Source organism: Heptranchias perlo, chromosome 4 (assembly GCF_035084215.1).
Source record: "Heptranchias perlo isolate sHepPer1 chromosome 4, sHepPer1.hap1, whole genome shotgun sequence".
Lineage (NCBI taxonomy): Eukaryota > Metazoa > Chordata > Chondrichthyes > Hexanchiformes > Hexanchidae > Heptranchias > Heptranchias perlo.
Window position 1 is genome coordinate 127977430 of NC_090328.1, and position 14307 is coordinate 127991736.

General features: G+C 43.4%; 1 protein-coding gene across 2 annotated transcripts; it reads right to left on the reverse strand.

Moving 5' to 3' along the window:
• Positions 1-7528: 7528 nt before the first annotated feature.
• On the reverse strand, positions 7529-11951 carry LOC137320605 (relaxin-3-like). Of its 2 annotated transcripts, none has more exons than XM_067982290.1 (2): positions 11587-11951; positions 7529-7845 (listed from the first exon to the last, which is right to left on the reverse strand). In XM_067982290.1, exons 1-2 carry the CDS (start codon positions 11768-11770, stop codon positions 7529-7531), a joined length of 501 nt encoding a protein of 166 aa, XP_067838391.1. In that variant the 5' UTR covers positions 11771-11951. The 2 variants fall into 2 exon arrangements, 1 of the variants encoding a protein (XP_067838391.1); XR_010962600.1 differs by lacking the exon at positions 11587-11951 and adding an exon at positions 8767-8884 and having other exon boundaries at positions 7713-7845.
• Positions 11952-14307: the final 2356 nt, after the last annotated feature.

Genomic DNA, 14307 nt, shown 5'->3' on the forward strand with positions numbered 1-14307 from the left:
CACTGTATCGTACCCCAAAACAGCACTAAAATTTCTGCTGGCAGAACAAATTCTTTCCACCGACAACAGCAACTTACATTTATACAGTGCCTTTAAAGTAACAAATGTCCCAAGTGCTGATGGGAGGCAGTCCTAAGCAGAAATAGGAAGGAAATAAGAGGAAATAGCTGAAAGCATGGTTGACAAGGTAGATTTCAGGGAAGTTTTGAACCTGGGAGAGAGTTCCAGAACCTGGGGCCAGGAAGACTGAATGGAGGGTATGAGCAGGGGAAATAGGGTAGAATTAAGATATCTCTCCATTTTCATGCCAACATGAAGACGTAGCACTTCAATGTGAGTTGCCTTTGTTACCTCAAGACTTGCCTATACCAATGCACTCCTGGCTGGCCTTCCATTTTGCACCCTCCATAAACATGGGCTCATCCAAAACACTGCTGCACCACTAACTCGCACCAAGTCCCGTTCACCCATCACCCCTTTGCTCACTGGCCAACATTGGCTCCTGTTCCGGAAAAACCTCGATTTTAAAATTCTCATCCTTGTTTTCAAATCCCTCCATGGTCTCGCCCCTCCCTATCGCTGTAACGTTCTCCAGCCCTACAACCTTCTGAGATCTCTGCGCTCCTCCAATTACGGCCATTTGCGCATCTCTGATTTTCATCGCTTCATCATTGGCAGCCGTGCCTTCAGCTGCCTAGGTCCCAAGATCTGGAATTCCCTCCCTAAACTTCTCTGCATGTCCAGCTTTCTCTCCTCCTTAAAGATGCTCCTTAAAACCTATCTCTTTGACCACCTGTCCTAATATCTCCTTCTGTGGCTCGATGTCAAATTTTGTTTGATAACGCTCCAGTGAAATGCCTTGGGACGTTTTATTACTTTAAAGGTGCTCTATAACTACCAGTCGTTGCTGTACGTGATTAACTGCTCTGTGAAACACACTGGTTCCTTACCAGTGGACCTGTGACGTTGTCATTTGGGGAACGTATTTGTTCAGTGTCAAATAAAGTAGATTATACCATTAGATGTCCTGTTTTAGAAGATTGCCTTAGAAATAAAAAGAATACAGAGATTGATCTTCTTGGGGTTTTACCTATGTTTGAGTAGGTCACTTTCCTCAAGAGATCAAATAAGTTGGGTTGAGCCTATGGGTTGAATGGCCTATGGTCCTTCCATGTTTTAATGTTTATTCTACAGCATGTTAAATTAAGATTTATTGGCATTGATACTAATAGGAGATCAGGGGGTAAATAGTCCAGCTTCAGCGGAAGATCATCAGAAACCCTGGAGAAATGGTGCAAATGGCTATTTACACCATTTCTCTGGAGTTTCTAACAAATTTATGGTGGACAATCAAGAGGAACCCTTGCAGAAACTATACCCCAGTGAGCTTAAGTGCCTTGATTTTTCAGTATAAAAGCAGCATCTGTTCTCAACTTATAAAATGTTATTTCTTTTCAAGGAACCTTTCTGCTAATTACACAACATAATTTATGCACTAAAATTGAATTTTAGAATTTTTCATTTTATATTCGAAAGAATTGTATAAAGGAACACATCTCTGAATAATGCCACTGTGGTGTGGAGGTTGTCTTTTAACTCACTGAAAAACATTGTGCTGCATAGCAGCAACATTTAAGTTGGATTTGAGGAAAACTGCCTGATCTTAATTGTGTTCTCCACTTAATCTTGTATGTTATGAAGAAATCATCATGTAGGTGTACACTAATATGATTTCATTTAATAGTATTGTTAAATCTTTCATCATTGGCATACACTAAGTTTCCCAGGGCTGTGCCAATCGGAGGCCACCCACATCTCACCACAGAGTACGTTAAGGGTTTTTTCTCCCTTCCATCCAGGTGAAGGATTGAAAATATAGAGGCAGACACTACCCAGGTTGAAAAGAGCAGAAGTGACAATGAGGTAGGTCAGGAAATGTTTGAGTGACACTTAGCTTCAGATTTAACATACAGTATTCTGGAAGGTAAGTTAGCATTGAAAATAGTGTGATAATTCTTGATTTCATCTTGGTATGGATGCAGGGATGAGTTCGGGTGTGGTGGGTGCCCTTTTGCAGTATAGGAGAAACAGGAGAGAAAAGCTGAATGAGGCACCGACCATGATAACATTGATAAAATAGTGAGAGGTAAGAAAGATTCCAATGGAACGTAAAAGGTTGAAGGCTAGTGGTCAGAAAAGGATTAGCTGTCAGAATGATATACTTTTTTATATCCCATCCCACAGTGGAAGTGAGGTATCAGAAGAGGTCTCTCCGATATGAGAGCAATAGTCATGTTTTGAATGGACTTGGGCTTTTAGAGTTCTAAGGCTTGCTAAGGGGACAAATGTTCAGCACAAAAATGGAAACTGACTTTTAAAGGGCAGTTTTTGTAATGCAGCAGATGCCTGGGTTTTCCACTTGAGATCAGAAAAGATACTGAAGTCAAGAATATCAATAGATGAAGACAGAAAGACTAAGGTAAAGCAATCAAAGATAAATGGCATTGTTTGTACTTGTGAGGAAACTGAAGAAATTGTATCTTTGAAGAATAGAAAGAAATTGGATTGTCACTGCCCCATCAAAAAGCATGGAAGAGATCAAAATATGGTGATGTACCTCGAGGTCTGAAAGTTTTGTGCACAATCTAAAGGAAGTTGATAGTGTAGAGTGGAATTAGCAGCAAGAATAAATAGTTTGTAGCTGAGTGGAAGAGATTGTTGACATTGAGAAGGAACATAGTGAGTAGAGGACAGAACCCTGGAGAACCGATATTCAAAAGAAAACTGTAACTATTTGAACAAAAACTAGAAAGCCATGGACCAGGTTTTAGTGGAATACCATGTGGCAGTAACTTGTTTAGAAATATAGGGTGCCTGATTGATAGTGTATGAAAAACGCTGAAAAATAGACAGGAATTTGTTAATAAATAATAAAATGGATTGTGAGCAAAAAAAGTCTGAAAAATTAAAAGATGCAAAATAATATACTTTGATATTAAGAATGTCAGGGAGACGACATGTCCTTGACACAGGTCAATATAGAGATTAAATGTAAATTATTTTTACAACAACAACTTGGTGTAAATTATTTTAAATTGATATTCTACATCACTGAGGTTTTTATACACTGTTGTATTTCATAGTATGATACAGGTCAGAATGAGCCCATTCGGCCCATCATATCTGTGATAAATTCTGATAGCAGTGGGATTCAAACCCATGCCCCCGCAGAGAATGGAACCTTAATCCAGGCCGCTCAGCCACATAACCACGCTAATGTCATTATATTGAGTCCATGGATATAGAATATTCTATAAAGATTGATGTAAAGTTTGTATGGTTTTAATCTGACTTGAACTCAGTGAGCCGATACTGCGGCATTCGAACATTGTTCCTTTTATCACTTCCTTTTCCTTCCTGAGGGACCTTGCCCAAGGGAGATGCTTCATTTGTGGTGATGCAAGTGTCCTACTCATCCTCCATTCTCCCTCAATCTGGCACATGTACTCATTAAAATCATCTGGTACCTGCTGATATTCACTGTCGTCCCTGTAAAATTGTTGCTCTCCAAAAGACGCCTCTTGTTTCTGGAACCTGTCATCTTCAAGCATCTGAGACTTCTTCATGTTAGCCATCTCCTCGAAGTTGTTTTTATCGACTGAGGTTTGAAAGGGCTGTAGAACAGAAATAAAACTCTATCAGTGAACCACAGCACAGCTGACAGGAAAGAAAGTTAAAAAACCAGCCTGTTCTCCTGCTGTTATCACCTCCCAAATCCTTCCCCATCGTTCCTACAACTCCATGTTTGAACTTCTCCAATCAGGTTTCTGCCCCTGCCACAGCACTGAAACAGCCCTTCTCAAAGTCACAACGTGACTGTGCCCATGATGCATTATCCCTGCTCACTTTTCTCGGCCTGTCTGGGTCCTTTGACATGGATGACCACACCATCCTCCTTCAAAGCCTCTCCTCTCTTGTCCAGCTTGGTGTGACTTGGTTCCATTCCTGTCTGTCCAGAGAATAACCTGCAAAGGCTTCTCTTCCGCCAATGCTACTTCTGGAGTACCTTAAGGATCTATCCTTGTCCCCCTCCTAATTCTCATCTGCATGCTGCCCCTCAGCGATATCATCCAAAAACACAATGTCAGTTTCCACATGTACACTGACAACTTCTAGGTCTACCTCATCACCACATCTACTGACCCCTCTATTGCTTCTGATTTGTCATGCTGCTTGACCAATATCCAGTATTGGATGAGCAGAAATTTCCTCCAATTAAATATTGGGAAGACCGAAGTCATTGTCTTCGGGACCCGCCAGAAACTCCATTCCAAACACCATCCCCCTCCCTGGTCACTGCCTGAGGCTGAACAAGACTGTTCACAACCTCGGCATCCTATTTGACCCTGAGCTGAGCTTCCAACCCCATATCCTCTCCATCACCAAGACCCATACGTCCACCTTCATAATATTGCTCATCTCCGCACATGCCTCAGCCCATCGGCTGCTGAAACCCTCTTCCATGCCTTTGTTACCTCCAGACTCGACTATTACAATGATCTCTTGGCTGGCCTCCCATCTTCCACCCTCCATAAACTTCAGCTCATCCAAAATTTGTGCTGCCTGTATCCTAACTCGCACCAAGTCCCTTTCACCCATCACCCCTGTGCTCACTGACCTACATTGACTCCTGGTCCGGCAATGCCTCGATTTTAAAATTCTCATCCTTTTGTTCAAATCCCTCCATGGCCTCGCCCCTCCCTATCTCTGTAATCTCCTCCAGCGCTACAACCCTCTGAGATCTCTTCGCTTCTCCAATTCTGGCCTCCTGGGCATCCTGCATTTCCGTCGCCTCACCATTGCCTGCCTTGCCTTCAGCTGCCTCGGCCCTAAGCTCTACAATTCCCTCCCTAAACCTCTCCGCCTCTCTACCTCTCTCACTTCCTTTAAGACACTCCTTTAAACCTACTTCTTTGACCAAGCATTTGGTCGCCTATCCTAATATCTCTTTATGTGGCTCGGTGTCAAATTCTGTTTGATAAATCGCATGTGAAGCGCCTTGGGATGTTTTACTACATGAAAGGCACTGGGTATGAATCGGAAGTTTAAGTGCCCTATCACAAAGCTGCTCCATATCAACCATGCTTGCACTAAGCCTTGATTTTTGACTGTGGAATAGGTTTTTCTGATCGTACCCGATTTCAGTTTATATAATTTTATTTCCCTTTACTGGAGTACTAAAGGAAGTGACCCTGGAAATAATGGATGCATTGGTGGACACCTTCCAAAATTCTTTCGACTCTGGAACAGTCCCGAAAGATTGGAGGGTGGCAAATGTAATCCCACAATTTAAAAAAGGAGGGAGAGAAAACACAGGGAATTACAGACCAGTTAGCCTCACATCAGTAGTGGGTCAAATGCTGGAGTCTATTGTAAATGATGTGATAACAGAACACTTGGAAGGCATTAACAGGATTGGACAAAGTCAGCATGGGTTTATGAAAGGGAAATCATGCTTAACAAATATACTGGAGTTTTTTGAAGATGTAACTCGTAGAATAGATAGGGGAGAACCAGTGGATGTGTTCTGTTTGGATTTTCAGAAGGCTTTTGATAAGGTCCGACACAAGAGGTTAGTGTGCAAGATTAAAGCACATGGGATTGGGGGGAATATACTGGCATGGTTGACAGACAGGAAACAGAAAGTAGGAATAAACGGGTCTTATTCCGGGGAGCAGGCTGTGACTAGTGGGGTACCGCAGGGATCAGTGCTTGGGCCCCATCTATTCACAATATATATCAATGATTTGAATGAAGGAACTAAATGTAACATTTCCAAGTTGGAGACGACACAAAGCTGGAGTGGAATGTGGGCTGTGAGGAGGATGCAAAGAGGCTCCAATGTGATTTAGACAAGTTGGGTGAGTGGGCAAGAACATGGCAGATGCAGCATAATGAGGATAAATGTGAGGTTATCCACTTTGGTTGTAAAAACAGAAAGGCAGATTATTATCTGACTGGTGATAGATTGGGAAAAGGGGAGATGCAACGAGACCTGGATGTCCTTGTACACCAGTCGCTGAAAGCGAGCATTCAGTTGCAGCAAGCAGTTGGGAAGGCGAATGGTATGTTGGCCTTCATTGCAAGAGGATTTGAGTACAGCAGCAGGGATGTCTTACTGCAGTTATACAGGGCCTTGGTGAGACCACATCTGGAGTATTGTGTGCAGTTTTGGTCCTTGCCATGGAGGGAGTGCAACGAAGGTTTACCAGACTGATTCCTGGGATGGCAGGACTGACGTATTAGGAGAGATTGGGACGATTAGGCCTATATTCACTCGAGTTTAGAAGAACGAGAGGTGATCTCATCGAAAAATATAAAATTCTAACAGGACTAGTCAGACTAGATGCAGGGAGGATGTTCCCGATGGCTGGGGAGTCCAGAACCAGAGGTCACAGTCTCAGGATATGGGGTATGCCATTTCGAACCGAGATGAGGAGAAATTTCTTCACTCAGAGGGTGGTGAACCTGTGGAATTCTCCACCACAGAAGGCAGTGGAGGCCAAGTCATTAGATGTATTCAAGAAGGAGATAGAAATATTTCTTAATGCTAAAGGGATCAAGGGATCTGGGGAAAAAGCGGGAACAGGGTACAAAGTTAGACGATCAGTCATGATCATTTTGAATGGCAGAGCAGGCCCGCAGGGCCGAGTGGCCTACTCTTGCTCCTATTTTCTATGTTTCTGTGTTTAGTTGCAGTAGTTTTTCTGGGTTCAACATCATTTGATGCATCGGAACAAAATAAAGGAATGTTTTCAGTTTATATTTTGAAGAGCTCGTCGCACAGCGGAGCACCTCTGCGGCTAAGCAACAGTTATCAGATTAAACCCTTTTCACAAGTGGTGTGATGATGCCTTTAAATTAATAAATAATACAGTGCCTTGTGTTTGTTTTATTATGTTAAAGGTGCTATTTCAATGCAAGTTGTTGTTGTAAAGGATTGGATTTGGAAAATTGTGTATGATCTTAAATTTACCCCTATTTAATGTTGCCTATCAGGAGGAAGTCATTACCATATATATTTTATTATACCAGCTAATATGGTTTTATATAAGGTAAAGCTTATACCTGTGATCATCAATACATACTAAATTCACCTTGATTGGATGCTTTTTGAATCTCACCCCAGAGGTTACTCATGGGGATGAGTGATAGTGTGCGGAGACCATTGGGAAATAGACTAAAATATTTGTTAACAAACAAAATAAACTATTTACAAAAAATAATTTTCACAAGAAATGAAAAGTTGAAACCTTTACAGCTGCAATTTTTTTTATTTGTTGTAAGAGTTTCAGGATGACTATCACAAGTCCGTCACATAGACCATAAACCATACTGGGAATTACATGTAAATTACGTTTGCGTTATTCCACATTTTGTGAGATGTTTAATAGACTACACATTTTACAATCTTACTTAAACAGAGTCCATGTGTGTAGAATATTCTATAAATAGAGATGTACAGTTTTCAGCAGAAGGTGCTGATATCCTTTTTGGTGCAGCCAGAAGTGCAGCATCTTCTTAACATTTCTGCCGATTCCTCCCTTTTCTTCCTGAAGGATCTGGCCCAGGGTAGATGTTGCATCAGTGACGATGCAAATGCCCGGTCTTTATTGCTGCCTCCCTCAATCTGGCGGATGTACTCACTGAAATCATCTGGTATCTGCTCATACTGGTTGTAGTAATCGTCGAACACTTGCTCTGCAAAAGATGGTTCAAGTTGCTGGTTCCTGTCATTGTCCATCTCCTTGAAGTAGTCCTTATCAGATGAGGTCTGGAAGGGATCTGGAACAGAAATAAAACTCCACCTGTCATCACTAATAGGTTATTGAAATTGTTTTTATTTTCCTTCCCTCTGTCCCGACTGCAGGAGGCTTTCACCTGCGCTCCTCTGTCTCGGGCAGAGGAATGTTCCAGCCTCTGGACTCTCAAAAGTCCTCTGCTTTAATGTACTCCACTGTATACGGACTGCGCGGATATAGTTGTTTAAGTATACATTGTTGCATACGTAGTCAGAGAAATAATTGACAACTATCCCGAGTGGGTAATCAATGTCTGGTCAATCAGTTGAACAGTTCTGCACTGCAGTTGTGACAGAAAGTTGATGAAAGCACCAGTCAGTGGATCACCAATTCTAGAGGGGAGCGACCTCATGAGAGAACTTACCCATTCTGATGTGTTTAGGGAAACATTTTTGTCTATTGGCAGATTTGTTTTTCTCTAACTCTTGGACTGTTGCTCTCTTTTTCTCCCGTCACCCACCGCCCCCCTCCCCCACCCCACCCTGCCGATAGGAATTACATGTTTGTAATTTTTGATTTGTGAGTTTCTCTCCCCTGCTTGACAGCTGGAAATTCTGCTCTTTTGTCAATACATTACGCACGGTCAAACTATTATTAATAGCTATTTGCAGAATGGGATTCGGCCACTAGTCCTGGAATCAGTTCGTGCACTTCAGACTTCTGAATCTATACCAGAACCTTGTTTTGATTCATCGTTTTCCAATCCAGTTTGTTGTCTTTTCTTAGCCATCCCCTTCAAAAACAATTTCTCAAACCATTCATCTCTATCCTTATTTCCAGGATCCTGATCCGGAAAGAAGGTAAAACAGAAAATAACTTCGATAAGCTGATGCCATCCCAGTGCAGTTTGATATCGGTGAAATGCTGATAATTACCAATAATAAATTTGCTAGGTCATACTCACTATGGGCCAGCGATTGCCTCATCTGACACCATCCTCCACATTCAAGGATGACATGCTGGAATTTTGTCAGGTCGATTATATTCTGTTGGCCTCCTTCGTCATGCATCTACTCAGGTATTCTACCAATAGCCTAATCTTAGACATGTTCTGCTGGCCTGCCACCCACCGCCCCCACCCCCCCTCCACCCCCAGTGCTTCAAATGGGAATTGTTCGTGAAATAAATCAGTGGTTTACAAGTCAGTGGAAATATATATTGTTTTAAATTAAAATCTTTATGCTATTGACCTTCCTTTCCGATTGCTGCTTAGAATGACAGATGTCCCTTTAACTGTGTCATTGTACCACCTTTACACCTATGCAAGGCGGTTTTGGATACACAGCGCACTGAAACTGGAAGTATAACTCAGGAGTTGTGTTCCCCATCCAAGGCAGTATATCAAAGGCAACAGATATGAGACCATCTCCAGAAGGTAGTCTCACACCACTTGGGCTTCACACCAGGTGCAGTATAACTCCAGTGTCGTGTCAGGCTGAGTTTGACCAGTTCTCAGGCAGTGCACTCTATGGCTTCTTAAACTGAAATTTGAATCTTTGCAGTACTGGGAATGAATCAACATTCTCATCAGCCTTTTCTCTGCTGACATTAAAAGTACAACCAGTCAGCGAGCAGAATTCTGCATCTTCATGCCTGCGGGCACTGACTGGGCAGAGGGTCAGATGCAGCATCATTCAAGTCTTCCAGTTCTGCATCACACTTTACAGGTGCTGGTCTGTGAGCAGTACCTGAAGTATAGTCACATCTCTAAACAATAATTAGGGTCGGTAATTCTAAAAAGTTAATCAGAAAAGAGGTGGAAAGTGTGAAGTGTTTAAATAAATGATGTTCGCACTAAACAAAAATAGCGCCCTAAAAGCACTGTGAGATTCCATTAAAATATGATCAGGACGTGTGGTGATGCCAGCATTTACCCAGGATATCTCCTCCATGATGGGAAGCCTTGCTTCATCACAGAGTCAGGCGATGGTCTAGCTCCAAATAAACAGTAACTGCTGGGTGAGACCTCCTCCAGGTGACTGCACCCAACTTTACCCACTCAGAGCTACAGATAAAAGAGTCATTGACAATGCTGGACAATCTAAAATAAGAAGAGAAAGTCCTGGAAATGAACATCAGGTCAGTCAGCATCCGAAAGACAGCGGTTCTCTCCTGAAAATAATGGTTCTGACAACGAGTCTCACGTTAACTTGTCCTTCAGATGATCACTGAGCCGCTCTGTATTTCCAACATTTCTACTCACCCTTGTCTGATGCTGACTGCAGTCCGCAGACGTTTTACATCATAACATATATTAACAATAATCTTATAATACACACGTTTCTCCCCTCAAGGTCGAAAAGAATGGCTGCTCCTCGCAAATAAAGTTGAAATAAACATTTTCTAATATAAATTCAGTTTTCATGCTCCCGGTGAACTTTTCGGAGTGAGCCTCTACATATAAATAGGAAGATGGATATTCCAGTTACAATAAACCTAATATGATCACTATATCCCTGGCTCAGTGAGAGCCTCCATCAATAACACTATAACCTCTCGATTTCTAACGCTTAACTTGGATTGTTTTTTGGACAGGGACACAGTAAATGGAGTTTGACATCAAGGCAGCATTTGACCGAGTGTGGCACCAAGGAGCCCTAGTAAAATTGAAGTCAATGGGAATCAGGGGGAAAACTCTCCAGTGGCTGGAGTCATACCTCGCACAAAGGAAGATGGCAGTGGTTGTTGGTGGCCAATCATCTCAGCCCCAGGACATTGCTGCAGCAGTTCCTCAGGGCAGTGTCCTAGGCCCAACCATCTTCAGCTGCTTCATCAATGACCTTCCCTCCATCATAAGGTCAGAAATGGGGATGTTCGCTGATGATTGCACAGCGTTCAGTTCCATTCGTAACCCCTCAAATAATGAAGCAGTCCGAGCCCGCATGCAGCAAGACCTGGACAACATCCAGGCATGGGCTTATAAGTGGCAAGTAACATTCGCGCCAGATAAGTGCCAGGCAATGACCATCTCCAACAAGAGAGAGTCTAACCACCTCCCCTTGACATTTAACGGCATTACCATCGCCGAATCCCCCACCATCAAGAACCTGGGGGTCACCATTGACCAGAAACTTAACTGGACCAGCCATATAGATAATGTGGCTACGAGAGCAGGTCAGAGGCTGGGTATTCTGCGGCGAGTGACTCACCTCCTGATTCCACAAAGCCTTTCCACCATCTGCAAGGCACAAGTTAGGAGTGTGATGGAATACTCTCCACTTGCTTGGATGAGTGCAGCTCCAAAAACACTCAAGAAGCTCAACACCATCGAAGATAAAGCAGCCCGCTTGATTGGCACCCCATCCACCACCCCAAACATTCACTCCCTTCACCACCGGCGCACTGTGGCTGCAGTGTGTACCATCCACAGGATGCACTGCAACAACTCGCCAAGGCTTCTTCGACAGCACCTCCCAAACCCACGACCTCGACCACCTAGAAGGACAATAGCAGCAGGCACATGGGAACAACACCACCTGCACGTTCCCCTCCAAGTCACACACCATCCCGACTTGGAAATATATCGCAGTTTCTTCATTGTCGCTGGGTCAAAATCATGGAACTCCCTTCCTAACAGCACTGTGGGAGAACCGTCACCACACGGACTGCAGCGGCTCAAGAAGGCGGCTCACCACCACCTTCTCGAGGGAAATTAGGGATGGGCAATAAATGCCGGCCTCGCCAGCGACGCCCACATCCCATGAACGAATAAAAAAATACTCACCGTTTTGGTTATCGAGAAGCCTCTTCCAGCGTAAAGCTCCACAAGTAAAGACCACGGCTTTGATGAACTCCCGGTCGCACAGTTTGACACCTGATTCCCCGCTCTTGAAAGTCTGCGACAAGACAGAAGTGGGAAAGGAGGTGAGGAACATGTTGATTACCAAAACACACAGGAGACTCTTCATCTCAGCTCACGAGTGTTCAGCCTGGGCTACTCTAAAACTAACAGTAAGTGTTCTCCTCACTCGCTGCTCCTGGTGCTCAGACTGTTGCTGTCTTTTTTTCCTGATCTCAATGTATTTCACTGTCCCTAACTCCCAGATGATTAGATGTCTATATTGGTCTGACTCTCTCTCTCTCCTGTCCCCGACTTCTGCATGTCTCTGTTCCCTCTCTCCCTTTTATACCTGTTTCTTCCTCCTTTGCTCTGACTCATCACTATTTTAAAAAAGGAACTTGATCCTCCCTCTCTCCGACGACCTCGGAGATTCTTGCAACGCTTCAGATTGGACTCCTGAATTACTCGTCGCTACACTCCCCCCTCTCATTATTACATTTACAGTTTAGGAAATGAATGGAAAGTGCAGCATTCAGCAATCTCCTGATCTCCTCCCGTCCTCTCTCCACTTTGTCATTTTCCCTTCTACCTTTCATTTACCATTTTTGACTATAGTTTTAATGTAACTTCTTTCAATTCTCCCACTATTCAATCGGTTACTTTTATATCACTTTAGAAACATTTTTCTCCTGTTCCCATTTCTCCTTTTTCCCACTCCCCCATCGTATACTCCGTCCTCTGTTTTAATCTTTGACTTGTGCTCGGGCCCCACAATCTCTTCTGACCCCTAACTCGTCACCTTTTATTCCACCCTTTTCCCCGTTGCTCTCTCCTTTTCTTTGTGTTCGTTCAGATCTTTTCTCCTTCCTATAATTCTGTTATCATGTTATTGCTACAAGTCACACAATTTTTCTTATGTTGATTGCCCATATTGTGGTTTCATCATTTGCTGTCGTTCTGCTGGTTCTCTTTTTAACTACCAGAGCAGCACTATATTGCTTTAGTAGTTATTCATACCATAGAATCATAGATATTTACCGCACAAAAAAAGGCCGTTTGGTCCATTGTGTCTGTGCCAGGCTCTCTGCTAGAACAGCCCAAAATTAACCCCAGTGCCCAGCACTTTCCCCATAGACCTGTATCTACCTCTGCTCCAAATATGTAAACAATTTTACAACACCAAGTTATAGTCCAGCAATTTTATTTTAAATTCACAAGCTTTCGGAGGCTTCCTCCTTCGTCAGGTAAATGTTCGAACATTTACCTGACGAAGGAGGAAGCCTCCGAAAGCTTGTGAATTTAAAATAAAATTGCTGGACTATAACTTGGTGTTGTAAAATTGTTTACAATTGTCAACCCCAGTCCATCACCGGCATCTCCACATCCAAATATGTACCAAATTTTCCCTTAAAAGATACGATGGTCTCTGTCTCAATACAAAGAACATTCCCCACCCTGTCTTCTCACTGTCTTCGTGACAATTTTCAATTGATGACCCCCCTCATCACTGACTCCCCAATCAGATGAAATAGTCACTCTATAAAAACCCTTCATAATTTTAAAAACGTCTATTAAATCTCCTCTTGCCCTTCACTGCTCCAGTGGGAACAATCCCTGTCCCTCAAGCCTCTCCTCATAGCCACAGTTTCCCATCCCTGGCATCATCCTGGTGAATCGATGCTGTATGTTCTCTCTGGCTTTAACATCCTTTCTATAAACTACACACAATACTCTAACTGTGGCCTAAACAGAGTTTGTACAAATTTAGAATTACTTATTTAATCTTGTGCTCAATGCCCCTAATTATAAAGCCCAAAGTGCTATTGGCCTTTTTAAGGCTTTATTTACCTGTACTTACACTTTCGTATTTGAAACTTTAGGTCTCATTGTGAGGTGAAGTGAATTAAATTCAGAATATAATAAAGTATATGTGAAAATTTCACTGGTTATGCTGCAATCCCTCCATCATTTTTTTTATTCGTTCATGGGATGTGGGCGTCGCTGGCGAGGCCAGCATTTATTGCCCATCCCTAATTGCCCTTGAGAAGGTGGTGGTGAGCCGCCTTCTTAAACCGCTGCAGTCCTTGTGGTGAAGGGAGAGCCGGGATTTTGACCCAGCGACAAAGAATGAACGGCGATATATTTCCAAGTCGGGATGGTGTGTGACTTGGAGGGGAACATGCAGGTGGTGGTGTTCCCATGTGCCTGCTGCCCTTGTCCTTCTAGGTGGTAGAGGTCGCGGGTTTGGTCGGTGCTGGCGAACAAGCTTTGGCGAGTTGCTGCAGTGCATCCTGTGGATGGTACACACTGCAGCCACTGTGCGCTGGTGCTGGAGGGAGTGAATGTTTAGGGTGGTGGATGGGGCGCCAATCAAGCGGGCTGCTTTGTCCTCGATGGTGTCGAGCTTCTTGAGTGTTGTTGGAGCTGCACTCATCCAGGCAAGTGGAGAGTATTCCATCACACTCCTGACTTGTGCCTTGTAGATGGTGGAAAGGCTTTGGGGAGTCAGGAGGTGAGTCACTTGCCTCAGAATACCCAGCCTCTGACCTGCTCTTGCAGTCACAGTATTTATGTGGCTGGTCCAGTTAACTTTCTGGTCAATGGTGACCCCCAGGATCTTGATTGTGGGGGATTTGACAATGATAATGCCATTGAATGTCAAGG